Consider the following 18,637-nt stretch of genomic DNA (forward strand, 5'->3'; position numbering starts at 1 on the left):
GAGAATTCCCTGCAATACCTGGATGCATTTTTTCTTCTTTATGAAAGCACAGTTAATTAAAAAAAAAAAATCTCCATAATAAAAAGAAAGTGATAGGATAAGGGTGTTTTTCTGAAGGGGTTGGCAATGGTTCTGGGATTTTCCAGAAAAAAAAAAATTCTAACCATTCGCCAAGAGAAAGTGTTTAACTCAGCCTGAATGTCAAACTTGTAACAATACGTCATGGTAGATTTATAATGGATATGTTGTCATCATAACCCTTAACTGAAGTGGTCAGTCACAATATACTCAAAATTAAGTGAGATGGTTACTATAAACCACTGTTCTCAATAACGGTGGATAGCAGTTTATGGTAGTCTTTCTATCATAACTGCAATAGAAAATTTGATTTGCAAAAAATCAGTCAATAGTTTCATAAAGATGAGGCATTTGTAGCTACCTGGTAAGACAGATCCACTGGGAATGTTCTGCAGGTCCAGAGGACAGCAGCCATCTGCCTGCTGGAAAGCGCTGTCCAGGTGTCGTCGTTTCTGCAGCCGCTTGTACTCTTGTTTGATGTTGTGTAGAATTTGCTCTAAGATAAAGAAAACATTTCAACCGTTAACTAACTGACATCTTCAAACAAGGGAGGTAAGAAGGTAAAAGCATTGCACAGCTATCTAGTTTGATAATTTCATGTGGCCTTGCTGATGTATACTCATGTCTGTCATAACTTAAGACATTAAAAGAGATGCTACAAGTGACTGGTCAATCCAGTTAGCATCAAATACTGCCAATAGCACATCCACCCATTAGTTACACAACAGCAACAAAAACCTTAGAAAAATGTTTCCTGTTATTCCCACACTTTACTTCCCCAAACCACTGAACACTAATGATATGAGTCCAAATTAATTCATAAAAATTTGATAACGTGTGCCGAGTTTACAACTGGGTAACAAAGATTCACATCACATCATCTATAGTATGCCTACACCGACAAAGACTATCAAAACCCAACAGCACTCAGTAAACTTAACAAATTAGATATGGAGTTTTGTTTCATTCACACAACACATACCAGTACACACTGGGAAGATGCTAACGCTACGTTGCGACTAAAAAGTAACGCAGTACACAATTAGTAAGGGTTTTAACACACTCAGCCGGATAAAATATTGACATGTTAATGTAAAAGTAGATATAAATTCCAACCTGTGGTGAGTTTGGACGACACTTCCCCGAAAGGTGAGGGCTCCATACGCAGATACTTCTGTGGTGAAGACACGGAGACATGATCGCAGCGCACCTCCTCCTTTTCGGAGAAGCCGGGCTCATGAGCGGATCAAAGTCCAGAGTCCTTTTCAGAGTAGCTCCGCAAGCCATTGCGCTGAAATATGTTCTAAAAATCTAAAATAAAAACCTTAAATTCCCTCTTGTCTGGGAAAAAAAATGACTCGGGCCCCGGTCTGTTCTACTAATGCTAGCTAACGTTAGCTAGGTCGAACCGCAGCAGCGATTCCGGGGTGTAGGCAAATACGTAGTTTTTCGTCTCTCTTTGTATTGTGCCGCTAAATCTCACCGAGTTTGAGTTAGCGAATATCTCCTGGTGTAAACTGAGTAAAACGATTCAGGTTAAATGTTGTATAAAATCAGATGATTTCAGATTTTTCTGCGCTACGACGGAGTGCCGACTGAAACGGCTCAGTTTAGCTTACCCTTTTTTCTGTTCTGTTTGATCGACTCTGGGCATGCGCAAGAAAACGGTCGCATGGTGGTATTTGTAGTTTTTATTCTCTGTCGCGCTAGTTAGTTAATAGGCGTAAGTACTACATTTCCCGAAAACACAAGAAAACGCCAAATTTTTTAAATTTTGTTTTGTTGCTAACAAAACCCTTAAACCACAGTGAAGTTTCAGTTTTACTTAAACCTCAAACATTTTAACAGTAAAAAAAATGGCTTTTGTCATGTATTTATATAAAAAGGACTCAACATTATATTTGCAGTTTGTTAAGTATTAACACATTTTATGAGGGTTTAGTTATGAGGAAATACTGAATTACCATCTTAGCTCAGCCCAAGTTTATTCATACCGATATGCATTAGGAGTTAATTGAGAATCCTTGGCCCTTGCTTTGCAGAACTCCCTCTTTGGCTTGTAGCTTTTACTTGAAACAACCTTCCAACCCTTTGCACACACACTCAAAAGTCTGAGATATTCCCCTAAATCAGTGCCACTTAACTGTACACACACATTTTTTAAACTGTACAAAACTGGAGGAGGATTGGTAACTTTGCTGTTCTCCAAGCAAAAAGAGCAAAGCATGTTACAGCCATGATAATATGGCACTTCACTATACTGTATTTGTCCTTATCCTCCAGTGTCAAGCTGTAAAGTTGGACAACATGAATTATATACATTTTTTACTTAAGTAACAATGTTACATACACCAAGATGAATAAGTGCTATAGGCTGTAGAAAACATGTTGGTACCTGCTACTGCAAGTATGATCATTGGTATTAGTGGTGGATCTGCTGAATATTTAGTCAGTTATTCATATATAAAATGTAAACAAAAAGATTAAAAATGTCTGTCACAATTTCCTAAAGCCCAGGTTGCTTGTTTAGTTGACCAACAGTCCAAAATCCAAAGATTTTAAGTTTAAGTTTACCGTTACAAGAAAGCAGTGTTTGGTAATTTTTGCTCAAAAAATGGATTTAACCACAAAAAAAATAGTTGCTGATTAATTTTCTGTCAAATGAACTGACTAATCAATTAATCAACTAATTGTACCCACTCAGTTGACAAACCTGTTTATTTATTTTAGGTGTTGTTTCCAAAAATAATTGCAGCCTGTCACACTTGGTAGAATAAACCTGTCTCATGGCTCCCCACACACTGGAGTATTTAGTAGATAAATGAACAAAATCCTGTTGTCATCTGTGTGAACAGATGTTGCAATTTTCCAATTCCCTCTAAGCCAAGAGATGAGAAGAACAGAGCAGATGTTGCTGTCAGAGGATGCTGTGGCAGCCGTTTACCTTTTTTTTGTCACTCTCAGGGCTGCAAAAAGTATGCACAGTAATACTAACACAGCTACAGTCCATGTGTGGAAGTGTCCTTTCTCCTCAGAAAGGCTGCTGCTGTTGACAGTATTAGATCTTCCACAAGGGGGCACTAAAACATCACTTTTGGCCTGCGGGGTTGCAGTCAGCTCAGGGCTTGACTTGTTAACTGTTCCTTTTCAATGAGTGACTGTTGGATGAAGCAAAATGTGCTGTGCCCTCATGTTTCCCATCATCAAACAATCAATCAAATAACTGCAGGCGAAATGACAACCAGCTGTGACTTTATTGGAAAGTTTGAAAACAGCAATACTAAAAACACTTGACTGATTGTGATTTTTAAGAGTCATAGATTCCTCATTATGCCACCACTGTACAGAAGCCACTTGACAGTTGACATTTTGATCTTCAATACTCAATAATACAAGAGGCAGCAAAGCATACTGATAAACAGCTGTCTGGATAACTTTACACCAAGATAAATGTCTACAGAACAATTGTGCTGTGAGATTTTCTAGATTAAAAGTACTACATCACCTATTAGAAAAATCACATCTTCTCAAATTCTTCTTTAAGGTCAGTTGTTGAGTCTCCACACAATGCAGCATACACACAAACTTCCATTCAGGTTACCAGCTGAAAAGACCCTCATGTCTTTGTTTAGATAAGTAAAAATTAACAGCAGACATATTTTTATTTAGAGTTACGCCAGAAGTACTTCACTAGGCCTGTGCATGGGTTGCTTTTGTTTTTCCGAAATGATTCCCCGCTGCAACAGTAGCACTAAAAACAACTCACTGCAATGATCAAAAGGCTTTGGGGGGTTTGGAAATATATCACCAAGTCACAAGGTACCACATACATACAAGGTTGAATCCAGTAAAATCATACATTTGATGAAAGCAGCTATAGTCAGGAACCACTTCAGTTTGTTACAGTAGTGACCAGCACACTGTGTCCAAATTCAGGTTCAATGAATGTGTTCAAGCTTTAGCCAAAAGCTTGTTGTTATTGTTGTTGTTGTTGCTGTTGTTGTGTTGGATGTGTAGCTGAATGAGTCGACTTGAACACTTTATTTTGCAAGAAAACACTGTACAGTTGTTAGGTATACATTTGAACAAAGACACGTCACTCTAAAGGTCTAACAGCTAGCGAGTAAAGGAATGGACAACAGGGACGATCGTCACTCTGCCACAGAAAATGCCATTTCAGGTTTCACACACTCATAAGCTGTGAATTAATTTACCTCCATCTCATTAGAGTTTATTTTGTGATGGTGATAAATACTTTTTGTTTCCTGTAGTTTTTTTTTTTTTTTTTTCATGAATCACCTCTCATTCCTCAAAATCTCTTCACACATTTGCCACTCACGGAGTGTTGTCAGAAGAAGTACAAAAGTGACATGATAAATGACAATTTTGGAAACAATCAGAGTCATTTGAGCTTTTTTTTTCTCCATCATTTGCTTATAGAAATGTCTATACGCAACATGTACATTAAGCCTGTAGAAAGTCAAGGCGCAAGGATTTGTTATATTTATGGTGCAAGACACATGTTGAAGTCTAAATGACACAGTAAAACATCTCTAATTAAAAATGTCAGTAGCCCCTTTTCCCATAAATGAAGATATATTGTTTTCAAAACCTGAATTCACAGTACAAAAATATAATATGCTTTCACTAATTGGATATCATGAAGTCTATGGTAAACAGCAGACTTAGGATAGTCTTTGATAATCCTTTCAAACTGTGAGTCCTTTCTATGACCTTGCAATACCATTTGGCACTTTGGCACACTATGTACTCACACACGAACGTAAAATAATGCAACCACTAAAGCGTCTATGTTGTGAGGATGTAAGTCAATACTTTCATGAGAGGGTTTTTTTCTATGGAACACCTAACTTCTGCTTTGTTTTGTTGAATGGCATTGTTTGGGGAGGATGACATTTACACAGTTTCCCCTGTGACAGCCAATTAGACAGCTTCTGCAGAAGTTTCAGTTGACACAGACATTGTTACTTTGGCTATTTTCACAGTGGTCTTCACGCAGCTCTCTGCAGCCCTGTTGGCAGAAATGTTGGCATGTCTGTTCTGGCAGTCTGACTCGAGGCTATTGTCCAACTGCTGGGCACTGCCCCTGCAGGCATGACAGGAGCTGAGGAAGGCGTGCCGCAGGTCCTTGCTCCTCAAGGCGTAAATGATGGGGTTGACGGTGGAGTTGAGCAGGCAGAGCATGCTGCAGAATGCAAATACTGTCTTGATGTCATCGTCCATCTTCCAGAAGAGGTCATAGACCATGATGGCGAGCAGCGGCCCCCAGCAGATGACCAGCACCACCAAGATGAGCACCAGGGTCTTGGCCAGGCGGATGTCCATGCGTGCCTGCTCGGGGCGCGTGGTCTGCACTTTAGTCCCATCTGCTGAGTAAACAACAAGGCTCTTCTGGGAGGCCCGGCTCAGCATGCGCACAGCATGGTGGTGTGCTTTCCACAGGATGTATATGTAGGCGTAGATGATGAAAAGAACCAGCACACTGGTTACACCGATCCAGAACATCAGGTAGTTCTCGTCAATTAGAGGGAATATGTCTGAGCAAACAGAATTGAGACGTTTACAGTTCCAGCCCAGCAGAGGTAGCACTGCGATGATGATGGAGATGGTCCACATCATACAAAAGGCTATGACAGCCTTGGTCCGTGTCACAATGCGCCTGTAGGCGAGAGGCCGGTGTATGGAGATGTAGCGGTCAATAGCTGTGAGGAAAAGGCTTCCCACAGACGCTGTGAACGATGCTGTGACTCCACCCAGCTTGAAGAGAAAAACATTAGGGCTGTCCTTCCTGTGGAAAACATGGAAGTCCAGAAAGCTGTAGACAAAGATGACACTGCCCAGCAGGTCAGCCACAGCCAGGCTGCCGATGAAGTGGTAGGACGGCCGGCAGCGGAGGGTGCGGGACTGCAGAATGACGCAGAGCACCACTAGGTTCTCCAGCACCGTGAAGGTACCCAGAGTCAGAGACATCACAGCCACAGCCAGCTGCTGGCTGGGAGTCAGGATCATGAAACACTCCATGTCCATAAAGTTCTCCCCACATTGTATATTTTCAGTCTCATCTCTGAATGTGCTCCTGTTGCCAAACAAGTCTGTGGCGTTGGTGGGGTAGAAGGGGATGCCCTTGAGGATGAGCTCCTCATCTGGAGGTACTTTGTTTGGGAAGGAGTTGCTGCGGAAAGCAGACAGGGGCTTCTGCAGAGAGAAGCTGCCTTTGAAGTCTACATTATTGGTGGGGTCGTCATAGTTAGCATCGTTGGAGCCCAGATACTGTAAACCAGATGTAATAGTCCGGAAGGTGGTGTCTGCCACACCATCCAGCACAGACTTCATGGCTGAGGGAAATACTGCAGTGTAAGACGTCTGGACAACCTACAGATTGATGAAAAACATAACAGACATTTCTTTAAATCCCATTCATATTATCACTGGATATGTTCTAGTATTTTTGCAGCAGTGCAGCAAAGAGTTTACAAGTCTACACCTCTGACATAAAAACGCTTTTAACAGGACATACATTTAAAAAATGTAATTGCAAATATTTAGAAACACAATTCCATGATAGTTTGTACAATTTAAGATGTTTTTTTCTTCACACATTTTACTGAGTTCCTGGATTGGGTATATTCCATATCTGCTTTATAAGAGCTGTGTATTTATAAATATTGTATTATGCACCCATTGCTTAACAACACATATGAAATTATTAATCACTTAATCACTTTATATATGAAATCTACACATAAAACAATGAAACATGATGCTGAAAATGTAAAAAAAAACAAAAAAAAAACACGTTTTTTCTTCCCTCTAGGTTTAGAACCAAAAGATAAACGGTAAGCAGACCAAATAATGCAATTCCTCCACACCTGTATAGTCTGGAACACCGATGCAAAACGGACCTAATTTCCCCTGTGTAAAATAATATACAGAAGATGCATGCTCAAATTTGGATAGTCTAATTTACTGTAACAGTAAATACCATATATCAGCGAGAAAATGGCTGTTATATAATTTAGATATGCAGAATTTGTAGAGTTGTTTTAATATTAGGCTGTTGAGGAAGTCTGATCATTGCAGGAGTGTAAATTTATCGCAAGAAGCACAAATCCACTCAGGAATCAGCACATTAAAAAGAGAAAACACTGAGACTTTTACCGCATAAAGCATTAAAAGTACTGTTAAAAGGAGGGAAACAACATTAAAAACCTCAGTGAAATATTTTAAAGAGAAAAAGTGCCTTTTTACCTTACATAATTTTTCCAAGTGCGCAGAATCGCCCTTTATCACCGCGCGTTAATCCAAGTCAGAAGCGCATCATCCAACCAACACAGATCTTACATAAAAAGAGAGACAACCAGCGTGCATGTGTTAGAATGAAACCACCATTACTATCATAAGTATTAGTTTCCTTTTCAAATTCTGTATGTAGCATAAGTTTTTCAAATGTCTGCAGAAGTCTCTTGGAGTGCGCTCCTGCTCAGTGGGTACAGTCTGCTGCTGCTGCTTCTGGCTCCAGCGTCTCTCCAGTCTCTTTCTCTGTGTCTTCACACTTATGAAGCGTCGCTCCTACAAGCCCTGTCACGTGTTTCCATATAGCTTTATCTGCCCAACCCATGAAGCTTGTCAAGTGCTGCGCATAGGAACAAGGCAGACGACAGTGGTGGTGGAGGCTTATAAAAAGGATCTGATTTGAATTCCCAAAGCTCCTCTTAGCAGATGATGTGCTCGGACACAGACAGAGCACAAAAAACTCGATTAACAACAGCTTATAATAACTGCCTTATCTTTCTAGTTCATGAGGTAAACGTTAGAGTAACAATTTCTACATTTTGCAGGTACAAAAAGCTGCATTTTTCCTACAAAGTCTCCACATGAAGGTGACTTTTTAATGGAACTGCGCAGGCTGTCTTTTCAGTTTCATGCACACAAAGGCAGATAGAGGTTGCAGACTTAATTGATAGTCAGTGCATGTTTGTTTATTGTGTGAATAATTAACCAAAATTAAAAACCTCAAAGCACAGAAAGCAGACCTCGTCATTTTCATGCTGGCTGAGCTGATAATGCTGAACCCAGTCAACCTCACCAAGTGTTTTTACCCCCTGAATGACTGTTTTTACTTTGTAGCGATCAACGTGTTCACTTTCCTGGTATTTTCTGATCCAAACCAAGTATTTTAAGCACTTCAGTGTGACTCAGTGTTTACATTTGGAAGGGGGAAAAAAACAAAAGAAAAGAACATTTTAGGGGTCAAATATGTAATCTACACACTTGAAAATAAAACTCAGGCAAGATTGACCTGTGATGTGACAACATGATTCATACACATCTGATGATGTTCTTTTGTACACTTCACAGTCACACTGACCTCAGGATAAACCAGCTAGTTATCAGCACATTCAATCTGATTACACAGCACCAAATTAACAAGTCGGATCCTGCTATGAATCACAATAACAAAGATATGGCCTTTGCTTGGCCTTAATAAAAACAGATTCAAATCACTGTTTATAAATGATCTAATTTCCATTTATTCATTTGGTCAAATCCATCCAGTTTTTTTTCTTCCCACTGTCTTACACAATGGGAAAATTAGTGGTGCAGGCCATGGATGCAGGAGTTGAGTGGCTGCATTGTCGTATAGATAGAATCAGAAGAGATGCATTAACGTGACATTTTGCGGTCACTGATTGCCTCGGCAGACAGACTTCAGGCTTTTGTTTCCCACATCGAGACTGAAATGAGGCTATGGCTATGTCATCAACACAGGTGCAATTATTAATATCACTCAGCCATGTCTGCCATCTATGTCTGAAATGAACAAAATGTTCCACTTGACAAAATGAGAAGACATTTATGGTCAGCAAATGACAGGAAAGTCTAAAAAAAATCTCAGATTTTTCTGTGAATTTATGTCTCTTTTCTGGCAAAACGGACTGCTGGCAGGTTGTCAGTGTAAGCAGCTGACTTACTTGTAAATCTTCTCCAAGCTGATTCTCTTTCATCTTTAGGCAAACTGAGAAAGAATGCATTATTTACAGTCGTGATCTGCTGGACCAGATACAAACAAAAGCTGAGCTCCACACACTGATTCAGACCTGAGAACAGTCCAAAATAAAAGCTCTCCTCCTCAACTGTTGATAACTGATTAGCTCTAGCAGAGCTACCAACAGATTAATGCCTTGTTTTAGGAAACATCAAAGGGATGAGACGAGAAAAATGGGTTCACTTCCTCTGCACAGGGTTTCTCAGATTGCACAGAAGCTGGAAGTAATGATCCTCCAGTCTCCAGTTTGCCTCTTAAACCCTGGGAGGAAAATGTCACCCTCAGATGCACTTTCACTATTAGAGCATCAGTCTGTGATGTTTCAGTGGATTCTGGGAGTTGTGTTTTGATCATGTGGTGTAGTTCACTTTTTCATTGTTGGCACCTTCAACGTTCCGTGCCAACTTCAGGCTTTTGTTTCCTACATTTCTCGGAATATCTGCAGACAGGTCATGGGGTTGTTTCACGCAATTAACTTGTATGGCGTGTATGTAGAGTATAATCTAACTGTGTATCTGTGATTGCTGCTCCATTTAGTAAGGGTATTTTTTAAATGAAGAAATCCATATCTCTGCCACCTCTATGATGGATTTCTCTGTGTATTATGTGTCAGCATCCAAATTACAGAAGAACAGATATTAAAAGAAAAATCTATAGAGGGGCTGACACCAAAATTTGATCAGTTTTAGATCACTTAAAAATACATAGCTCAATATAATGTTTGCTTTGTTTTTGGTGGTGAATACCAAACAAGACTAAGAGTGTACAGCCATGCTAACAGCTCTGTGAGCCTACCAGGTGGTGCCTTGAGCTGAAAGCCAATATCAGCCTGTCAGTGTGCTCCCAGTGACAATGTTTGGCAGGTATAATGTTTATCATGTTCACCATCATAGTTTAGCATATTGATTCGTTTTGCAGGTATATGGTCAGAAATGAAAGTAGTGGACAAAGTGATGCTACCAATTCCTCAAGCAGATGTTGAGATATAGTGCTCGATAAATGTTTTTTTTTCCTGCTGGGGGCACTGGATGAAAAGTCAGAGGATCACCAAAGGCATGAGGAATCATCCTTTGGGGGCCATGAATGTCAGCACAAAATTTAATGGCAATCCATTCAATAATTGTTTAGATATTTCAGTCTGGATTAAAGTGCTGGACCAACCAACCAACAGACTAACACTGCCATCCATAACCCGGACCCTGAAATGGAAAGCACATCAACAACAGTTGTCTTTCAAGCTTTTCTTTCTTTAATACACACTATGCTAGTTTGTGCATGTGCAGGGTTTTCCTACAGCTACATGTGATTTCTGCAGAATGCCTTGTTAAGTATTCAAATTCTATTTTACTGACAACCAGCAGAGGCTAAATATGTCTCTGTGAAATTGATGTCTCTGGAGCCTGGATACAATCCTCCCAGTGCACCAGTGTGCAAAGTAATTGATTGTCTTTTTATGTCTGTTTAGACATGCAGCATCTCTAAATATAACATACATCTGCCACAGAACAGTTGCCAGCATGGTGTAGGAAGCATCAGTCTCTAAACATAAAAACACCTAATATGGTGAAAACCAAATGTTCCTGCAAAAACTGTGTAATTTGAATTTCATCTGCTTATTATTCTGATCGCAGTAACTTTGTAATATCCACCACATGGAGCAGTTAGACTTTAGGCGGCAGGGTAGTTTGCCAAACTGACTGGTGTACAGTGACAGTTTTCTCTGACTTGGTTGGCATGCTAACCTGTGAGTGAGCAATGAGTGATCACTCAAGCAAAGCTCACAGCCATCTGCGTTTCAGTTGTGGTACATAACATTTTGTCCTCCAGTGACTCACTTTGAGTCCATGGATCAGAGAAAAGAGCTCAGGGGGAGCAGAAACTGCAGCAGGGGAAAGAAGTCTTCATACTAGTTCTATTTTGACCAACTGTTTGCCATTCACTGCTAAATGTCAGACTTCCCAGTTTAGGTTTGTTTTGTACATTTTTTTGCCATTTGATGATATCAATATGTATTAATAGAAAACTGTTATTATTTTTGGAAGATATTTTACAGCTTAATGCTTCAGTAACTTCCTGTTTAAAGTTCTCTTAGTAACTGTTTATCTTACCAAGTACTAGTCCAGCGACTTTGCATACAACCTTATAGAGGGATGTACGAATGGCCAGTGGACTCTGGTCCAGGAGTGCAGGTTAAACTGTGCTAAGTGCTCCTTTGCCTCACATGGTTCACATTACAGTGGTGCTGGATTGGAGGCTGATACGAGTTCATCAGGACTCATAATGCATTTTGCATCAGCCTGATATCCTGTCTCTTTCCTGCAGGTTGTTCCACATTCAAGGTTTTTTCAGGAAGGAACTCTGAGCCAGAATTCCTCAGATACCTCACTAATGCATCAGTAGCAACCTTATCAATATGAGAGGCCGACTAAGGGTGAACAAACAAAATCTGCCTTGGATTCCTGCATTCATCTGAGCTTAATTGTTTCCCGCCGGTATTCCCCTAATCTGAATGTTGAAACCTCTACTTTCCTTGAGAAACATGAGAACTCAGTTGCTCATGCTTTTATTAAATAGGCTAAACCAGTGATTAAGGTTATCACATGGCCAATGTATGAGTCAACTGCATCTGAAAATAGGCCACATGAGCAGTAAGCACATACTTTTGTCTTTTTTGAACTGTAAGCAGTTCAACTAACTTAGAGCTCATTTTTCACACGTGGCACTTGCTCATAATTCTGTGTAAAATGCTGAGAGAACCATAAAGACAAATGAGCTGTTGTCTTGTGTCTCCATAAATAAACACAAAGCAGATATAAAGTCTGTGTGTTAATATTACAGAGCTGCAGCTGCACCATCAGTTCATAACAAATTACAGTTTACTTCAGTTCTGCAGTGAACTATGCTGACCTTTTGCTCAGTTAAATCAAACAATGAATAATCATCAGCAATTATGGTGCATAGATTTGATTAGTTTCAAAACAGTAATTGAGGGTCATCTGTTGATGAATCTCACCTGTGTGTATTGTACCTGGAGAGGAGGCATTACCACATTCTGTATGAGATTATTGGCACATAGTGATGTTGCCATTGTTAGCCCCCCCCCCCCGAGAGCCTCTGTAATTTCAGAAGGACACCTCACATTGAAATAGTGTCAGCCAAATACTGGGTTTGTTCATGCCTTTATGGATTATTGATTTCTGTTTTTCATGTGCAGACCAAATGACCTTGTATCAAAAGCAAAATATAATTGAAAGGATGGCAGTGCAGCTAACAAAACAGCAGTTAAAGACTCAAATAAATACTGTAAATGTTTCCTTAGTGGCAGTTTGGTCAGTAGGAACTACTATATCTCCATGTGTCTCTTGGTTTATGTAGGTAGATATGATACATTGCAATGCACTGTTATCTTTTTGTGTATTTACTTAAATTATCCTCTCTCTAACAATGGTTGCAGCATGGCTCTGTCAATTTGTTGTATGCAAGTTTAATAACAATAACTAAAGCTAACAAAAATTGCATTGATAGAGACTCATTTGATTTGCACATGAAAGTGTCTTCATATACAAAATATCAAATCAATAAAAGCATAAACATGCCTAACATTTAACTGATGGCATTTCAGTATGTCAGTATACAATATAGAAATGTATACAGTATGTTGTTACATTTATCATAAAGTAGTTGGTCAAAGTGGAAGACAGGCACGATGGTAGTGAAATAGGAAATATAATTCACTCCAAGCAGGAAAAAAGGCAAATCAGCATTTGTTTATCATCCTGTTCCTTCTTGCTAAACTTATAAGAAATGCAATAAAGGCAGAGGTCTCACATGGATGAACACTGCAGCTTTCTGCTGCTGCGTGTGGAGTGATGATACTGCCTCTGCAAGCGTCCTCATACACATTTTATGAACCATAAGTCAAGACCATTAATGTGGGTGAGCATGCTGCACTTTAAGCTGAAAATCAGAAATCATAGAAAAAAGATTCATACCTACTTTACTTTATCAGAGGAGGGCCTAATCCTGATGAAAGAGGCACATGAGCAACTTGTGAACACCAAACTGGACTGTGAAAGCAGAAGAAGAAAAAATATTGCATGTTACAGAGCTGTTTTTAATTAATCTGAAGCTGCAACTTTGACTATAACCATATATATCTTCTAAGCAGTTTTTTAGACTTACAGCAATTCTCAGCAGCCAGTTTTCACCGTCTTAAGGGAATAGTTCAACTAGGCTCAGCTCAGACTGGAAACAGGGAAATCTGCCTGCAAGCACCTCCAAAGATAATTTATTAACACATTATATTTCGTTTGTTTAATTTGTACAATAGCCAAAGTGTAAAAATACAGCACAGTATGACAACGTACCTTTGTACCTAGAGGGCCAATTAGTAGCTACTCCGGACATTTTGATTATAGGACATTATCTTGATCAGCAGATGGAGTTAAGAAAGTCAACAAACAGAAATTTTAACCTTTTCACGAAAACTGAGCAAACTCCATCTGATGATTAAGATCATGTGATGTGATTGAAAGCTCCAGAATAGCTACTAAATGGACCTTGAGGTGAGACCGTTTTGTCCACTGCTGTTTCTAGGTTTGAGAATGAACAATGAAACTAATATTTTACATGTTGTTTTATCAGAACATACTGCATACTGAAAGCTCCCACTGTGAAAACTGTCTATTTTCACTGCAAATAACTGGTAATAATAGACATTGTTTTGCATTTGGAGATAGATAGAAGTGTGCAGAGCTTACTGTTCAGATTGTTGATCATGTTCTGGTTCAGCATCTGATTCATTATTTTTTATAGAGCGTGAGTGCTTTTTGTTCCATCTTTGTTTATTCATTTATTTGTTATACGAGACATTTCTGAAGCCCCATAAATAAAAGGTAATTGAGTTCGGATATGAAGGTTTTAAGACATGTAGGTGGCCTCTCTGCTATTCATTTTGTGATATTTTGTTCTCTTGGCTTCATTAGACCATGATCCTCAGAGTGCACTGGAGCAGTTTGCATTTCAGCTTGACACAGTTCAAATGAGGATCAGATCACCCACCTCTGTGGGCCTCTTCAAGCCTCTTCGCTCTGTCTGAGCGAAGAGGCTTGTCCCATCCAGGTGAGGGAGGGCAGCAGCCATGTTTCGGTCTAATTCTTCAGGGAGTATAAGAAACACAGTGAGACTGGCTGCCTGTCATACAGGCTTTGTGTCAGACTGTTACGGGCTGAGCAGGGCAGCTGGCGAGGATGCCTGCTGGGTGCCTCCTGTGTAGAGGTGCTCAGGGTAAGACTGACTGCGAGGAGACCTTGGGGCAGACCCAGGACTCACTGGAGGACTATGTATCCCATCTGGGCTGGGGATGCCTGAGGCGCCAACTCATTAAATCTTATTACTCACAACAATAGCTGCATGTGAATCAGAATTTTTTTAAAAGTATAAAAATTAAGCACTGATGTTTAGTCCATGGATACAGGAGTAAATTAATTAGCAGTCAGTTCATTGCCAGGAGGCCTCAATAACAAATTCATCTTAAATACAGTGAGACATCGTGGGATCTTTGAACAATAATATTCATGATATTCGGGTCTAATAAACAGCCATTACTTTCAGTCTCTCTGAGTTGTGCTTTTGCAGGTGATGATAAATTACCCCTGAGACTTATCTTGGGTCACGACAAACTTGTAATGGCAAAAGAAAAAGCCATGCAAATGAAATAATGACCAAATATCTCCAGCTCTTCCTCCCGAGGTAACTATCAGAAAGTGATCATAATATTCTTAGCGGTAATGCTATGCCTTGTAACTTTAGTTGATATGGAATAATATCACCAGTGTGAGACTTTTTGTTGCAGGATTGTTCCAGAATAAAGCAGACATAAAATAATTTTATGTTATGTTCGTTTGCAAAAACATTTAAAATCACCACATAGGGGCAAACAAAACATATTCAAATGAAATAACTGTACTAAAATGCATCAGTAACACTTTCTGGCTTGTGACACTGTGACAGTTTATAGCTAAACAGTGTCTACTCTCATGACCCCTCAGGCTTCATATGAGCAGAGAGCAGTTCAACCAGAGCATTCCTTCTTTTTCAGATTGGTTCACTTTAACTTCTTATGTTGATTTTATATTAATGTAAATGTAATTTTAAATCCAAAGTTTCCAAAACCTGAAAATATGCTGGACAACATTTTGAAGAAATGTGCTGTATATGAAATGATGCACAGGACAAAAAGAAAAAAATATATATTATTCTTGGGTTCTTGGGTTCTTGGGTTTTAAACTTGTCATTAGTTTTAAAGGTGCTCTATGTAAGTTTTTGCTATTGCTATATGGCCAATGTTAGCATTAACAGCTGTTCACAGAACTTCAACCATTGTTTCTTTTACAATACATGAGGTTAGAATACAACCTCTGGCCAGCTCTGCTGGTTAGGACAGGGATAGCTGGTTAGCATGCTAACTTCATTCGAATAGAAGTGACAGAAATAGAAGCAAAGCAAAACTTAACATAGGCATTGCTTTCGACTACTGGAGACAACTCTTGAAGTTTGATAACGTTTCTTCAAGGTTCATAAGTCAACATCTGTTAACCCATTTAATCCCAAATTTTTCCCAGACACAAAAATATCCAAATCATGTGTCATTAGTATCCCTTTGAAACAATCAATCATAATTTTTAGAAATTTTCATGGAAAAGTGTGTGAAAAAGTGTGTTTTATGATCGGTCACAATTGTGACCGGTGGGATACTGTGTTGTATCAACCATTGGACAGACTGAATATAGGTCTATTTGACCTGTGCAGTGTGTTTGTGTGTGTGTGTATGTGTGTGTGTGTGTGTGTGTGTGTGCGCGTGCGCGTGCGCGAGAGTGTATAAAATCCTTATATCAAAGGCTAGTTATTATCACTTTTAAAAGTTCCAGCATTGCCTCTAAATGCTCTCTCATGGTAGTGTGAATATTTTACATATTGCCTTATACTATCGGCTAGCAATATGAATACTGGGAGCACTGTTATGAATATTGAGGTTAAGACAAAAAACAACAACAATTATCAATGTATTTCAACATTGTAACTTTAGTGCAACTTACTTTAGTGCAACATTCATTTGAAAGAGTTCATTTTTAGTGCAAAATTCATTTGAACACATTCATTTTTAGTGCAGTATACATTGAACACACTGAACATGAAGGTAAACATTTAGGATTGAGGTAGCCGGCTGAACATGCTTTCAAGTATAGGCCTACACTGACTGACTAAACAACAAAATAAAATAGGTTGTAGAACAAATAGCAAAAAAAATAACATCATACCATCATACCATCATCAATAACATCATAACATCAAATAACATAACTGTATGCAACCACTTGTGTGTGTGTGTGTGTGTGTGTGTGTGTGTGTGTGTGTGTGTGTGTGTGTGTGTGTGTGTGTGTGCATGCTTGTGAACTCTATGTCCGACTGCATTCTCCTGTCTTTCCTGTTTTTCTTCTACACTCCATGGTACAGCTTGAAGCACTCAATGTGCAGTGGTACTTTGCATTTCTCACATGCATAGGTAGTGCGTTTCTCACAATGGCGACATCTCTGGAACCGGTGCATTGTGTTAAATGGCCAGTGGGAAGCTTTGTCGTATCTTGCCTGATCTTCAACGGTAGCACTCAGTAGAGATCTCCTTCCATGGCTCAGTGGTTTCGTTCCAAACCTTTGCAGAAGAGACTGTGAGACTATCCGTGAGAAGGTGAGCAGGTCGATGGTCCCTCCAATAACATCTCTGTAAAAGAGATGGCCATTTACAAGAGCACTGTTGATAGACCATGCAAAGATGGGCCACCACCACTTCTTTGACCTGATTGAGATATAGTATCGTGAAACCTGTAGGTCGTGAAGGTCTACACCACCCATGTGCTCATTGTATCGGCTGATGCATTTTGGTTGTTGGATGTTGTCAAAGGCACGTCGATGCCTGTTCCATCTCTTGACAGAGGTCTCAGTGTATTTTTCATCCATGTTTGTTGCCACTGTGACAATGTTATTGTCTTTCCAACGGACCAGCAGCTTCTCTCCTTGGCACAGAACCTCAGAGGTTCCCCTGGGTAACTTCATGAAGGCATTCTGTGGTGTGAATGGGACATCAAACAGGCGGTTCTGCCTCATGGTCCCAGAGCTCCCATATCCTCTTTTTGTCATCTCATCCATGAGTGAAAGAGTGGTAAAGAGGCTGTCATGGAAGAACTTGCAACCTTGAGGCACCTGAGCTTGCTCTGCCAAACCTATGATAACGCTGGGTCCCTGACCCAACCCTGTCTCTGGGAGGAGAGTGTGCGATCCACAATATGGCTCCATGTGGTACATGTATCCACTGGATGAGGCGAGGCTCCATACCTTGTAACCAAAGCGAATTGGTTTGCCTTTGATGAATTGTTTACATCCATGTCGGCCGTAGTATGGGATCATGCTCTCATCCACTGACAACCATTCCTGAAATGGCATGATTTTGTATGAGTGATTGAGCTCAGAGAATATGGGTCTAACCTTAAAAAATGGGTCATCAGTGATCTTGGTGTTGTCAACCAAGTGAACTGAGGCCATTATATCATCAAAGCGGTTTCTCCGCATGGCACCTGAAATGCTCTCATTGTGTACATCATTGTCAACTGACCAGTACATGTGTCTTCTTGGGACAGAGCTGTATCCACTTGCAATTAGGATGCCATAGAAGGTGAGGAGCTCATCCATACTTAGATTCAGTTGCTTTCCCTTGGTCTGGGTGGAGTAGAGGTTGGACATTTCAACTGTGATCTCTCTCAAGGTGGGTGGATACATCAGTAAGAAAACATCCACTGGGTTGGGGCAGCTTTGTTTTACACATTCTGCAGCATTTGGTCTGTATACTGTGTATTCTGGAATAACAGCAGTGGAAGGCCTCTTGGATCGCTTAAATACTCTATCTTTATTTTTAACCACTTGCAGTTTTGCCCTTGGTTCTTCGGGCTGACTTGGCTGAACCCTTTGGCGCTTAGAGGCCCTTGCGTCTTCTGGCTGGCCCCTCTGGAGGCTAGAGGCCCTTGCGTCTTCTAGCTGGCCTTCATTGTTATGGCAGGAGGTGGGGGAGCTGGAACAGGGAAATGGGGAAGGAGGTTGGGGAGGGGAAGGGGGTGTGGTGAAGGGGAGGCCATCATTCCAATCATGCTCTGTTTGCATAACTTCTGCATATGCATTCAACAGCCTTGCTGGCAAATGGCCTGTTTCCCCCTCATAGTCCATGTCAGACCCATCACTGTCACAATCACTGAGTACAGCATCTTTTTCATTTTGAGGAATGATTGCAATGCTGCATGCCTTGTCTGGGAACTCATCTTGATCCAACAAATCAAGAACTTGACTCAAAGTAAATCTAAAAGAAAACAGCAGAAAGTTTGGTAGTTAGCTAGCTAGTCTTCCTGGGGTCTGTGTGTGTGTGTGTGTGGAAAGTTGCAGTAGGTA

General features: G+C 40.1%; 2 protein-coding genes and 1 pseudogene across 3 annotated transcripts; all 3 read right to left on the minus strand.

The window, feature by feature from the left end:
* Positions 1-106: 106 nt before the first annotated feature.
* On the minus strand, positions 107-1,724 carry LOC108879700 (akirin-2-like; annotated as a pseudogene).
* A 1,589-nt stretch (positions 1,725-3,313) lies between these two features.
* Positions 3,314-13,615, minus strand: LOC108879702 (cannabinoid receptor type 1A). 2 transcript variants are annotated; one of them, XM_018671079.2, is made up of 4 exons: positions 13,328-13,615; positions 13,138-13,212; positions 7,348-7,435; positions 3,314-6,471 (listed from the first exon to the last, which is right to left on the minus strand). In XM_018671079.2, exon 4 carries the CDS (start codon positions 6,430-6,432, stop codon positions 5,023-5,025), a length of 1,410 nt encoding a protein of 469 aa, XP_018526595.1. In that variant the 5' UTR covers positions 6,433-6,471; positions 7,348-7,435; positions 13,138-13,212; positions 13,328-13,615; the 3' UTR covers positions 3,314-5,022. The 2 variants fall into 2 exon arrangements, with proteins under 2 accessions (XP_018526595.1, XP_018526597.1); XM_018671081.2 differs by lacking the exons at positions 13,138-13,212; positions 13,328-13,615 and having other exon boundaries at positions 7,353-7,684.
* A 750-nt stretch (positions 13,616-14,365) lies between these two features.
* LOC108879701 (piggyBac transposable element-derived protein 3-like) lies at positions 14,366-18,418 on the minus strand. The gene is made up of 2 exons (XM_018671077.2): positions 16,702-18,418; positions 14,366-14,511 (listed from the first exon to the last, which is right to left on the minus strand). Exons 1-2 carry the CDS (start codon positions 18,416-18,418, stop codon positions 14,366-14,368), a joined length of 1,863 nt encoding a protein of 620 aa, XP_018526593.2.
* Positions 18,419-18,637: the final 219 nt, after the last annotated feature.

The sequence above is a fragment of the Lates calcarifer genome, unplaced genomic scaffold (assembly GCF_001640805.2).
Source record: "Lates calcarifer isolate ASB-BC8 unplaced genomic scaffold, TLL_Latcal_v3 _unitig_721_quiver_1304, whole genome shotgun sequence".
Classification (NCBI taxonomy): domain Eukaryota; kingdom Metazoa; phylum Chordata; class Actinopteri; family Centropomidae; genus Lates; species Lates calcarifer.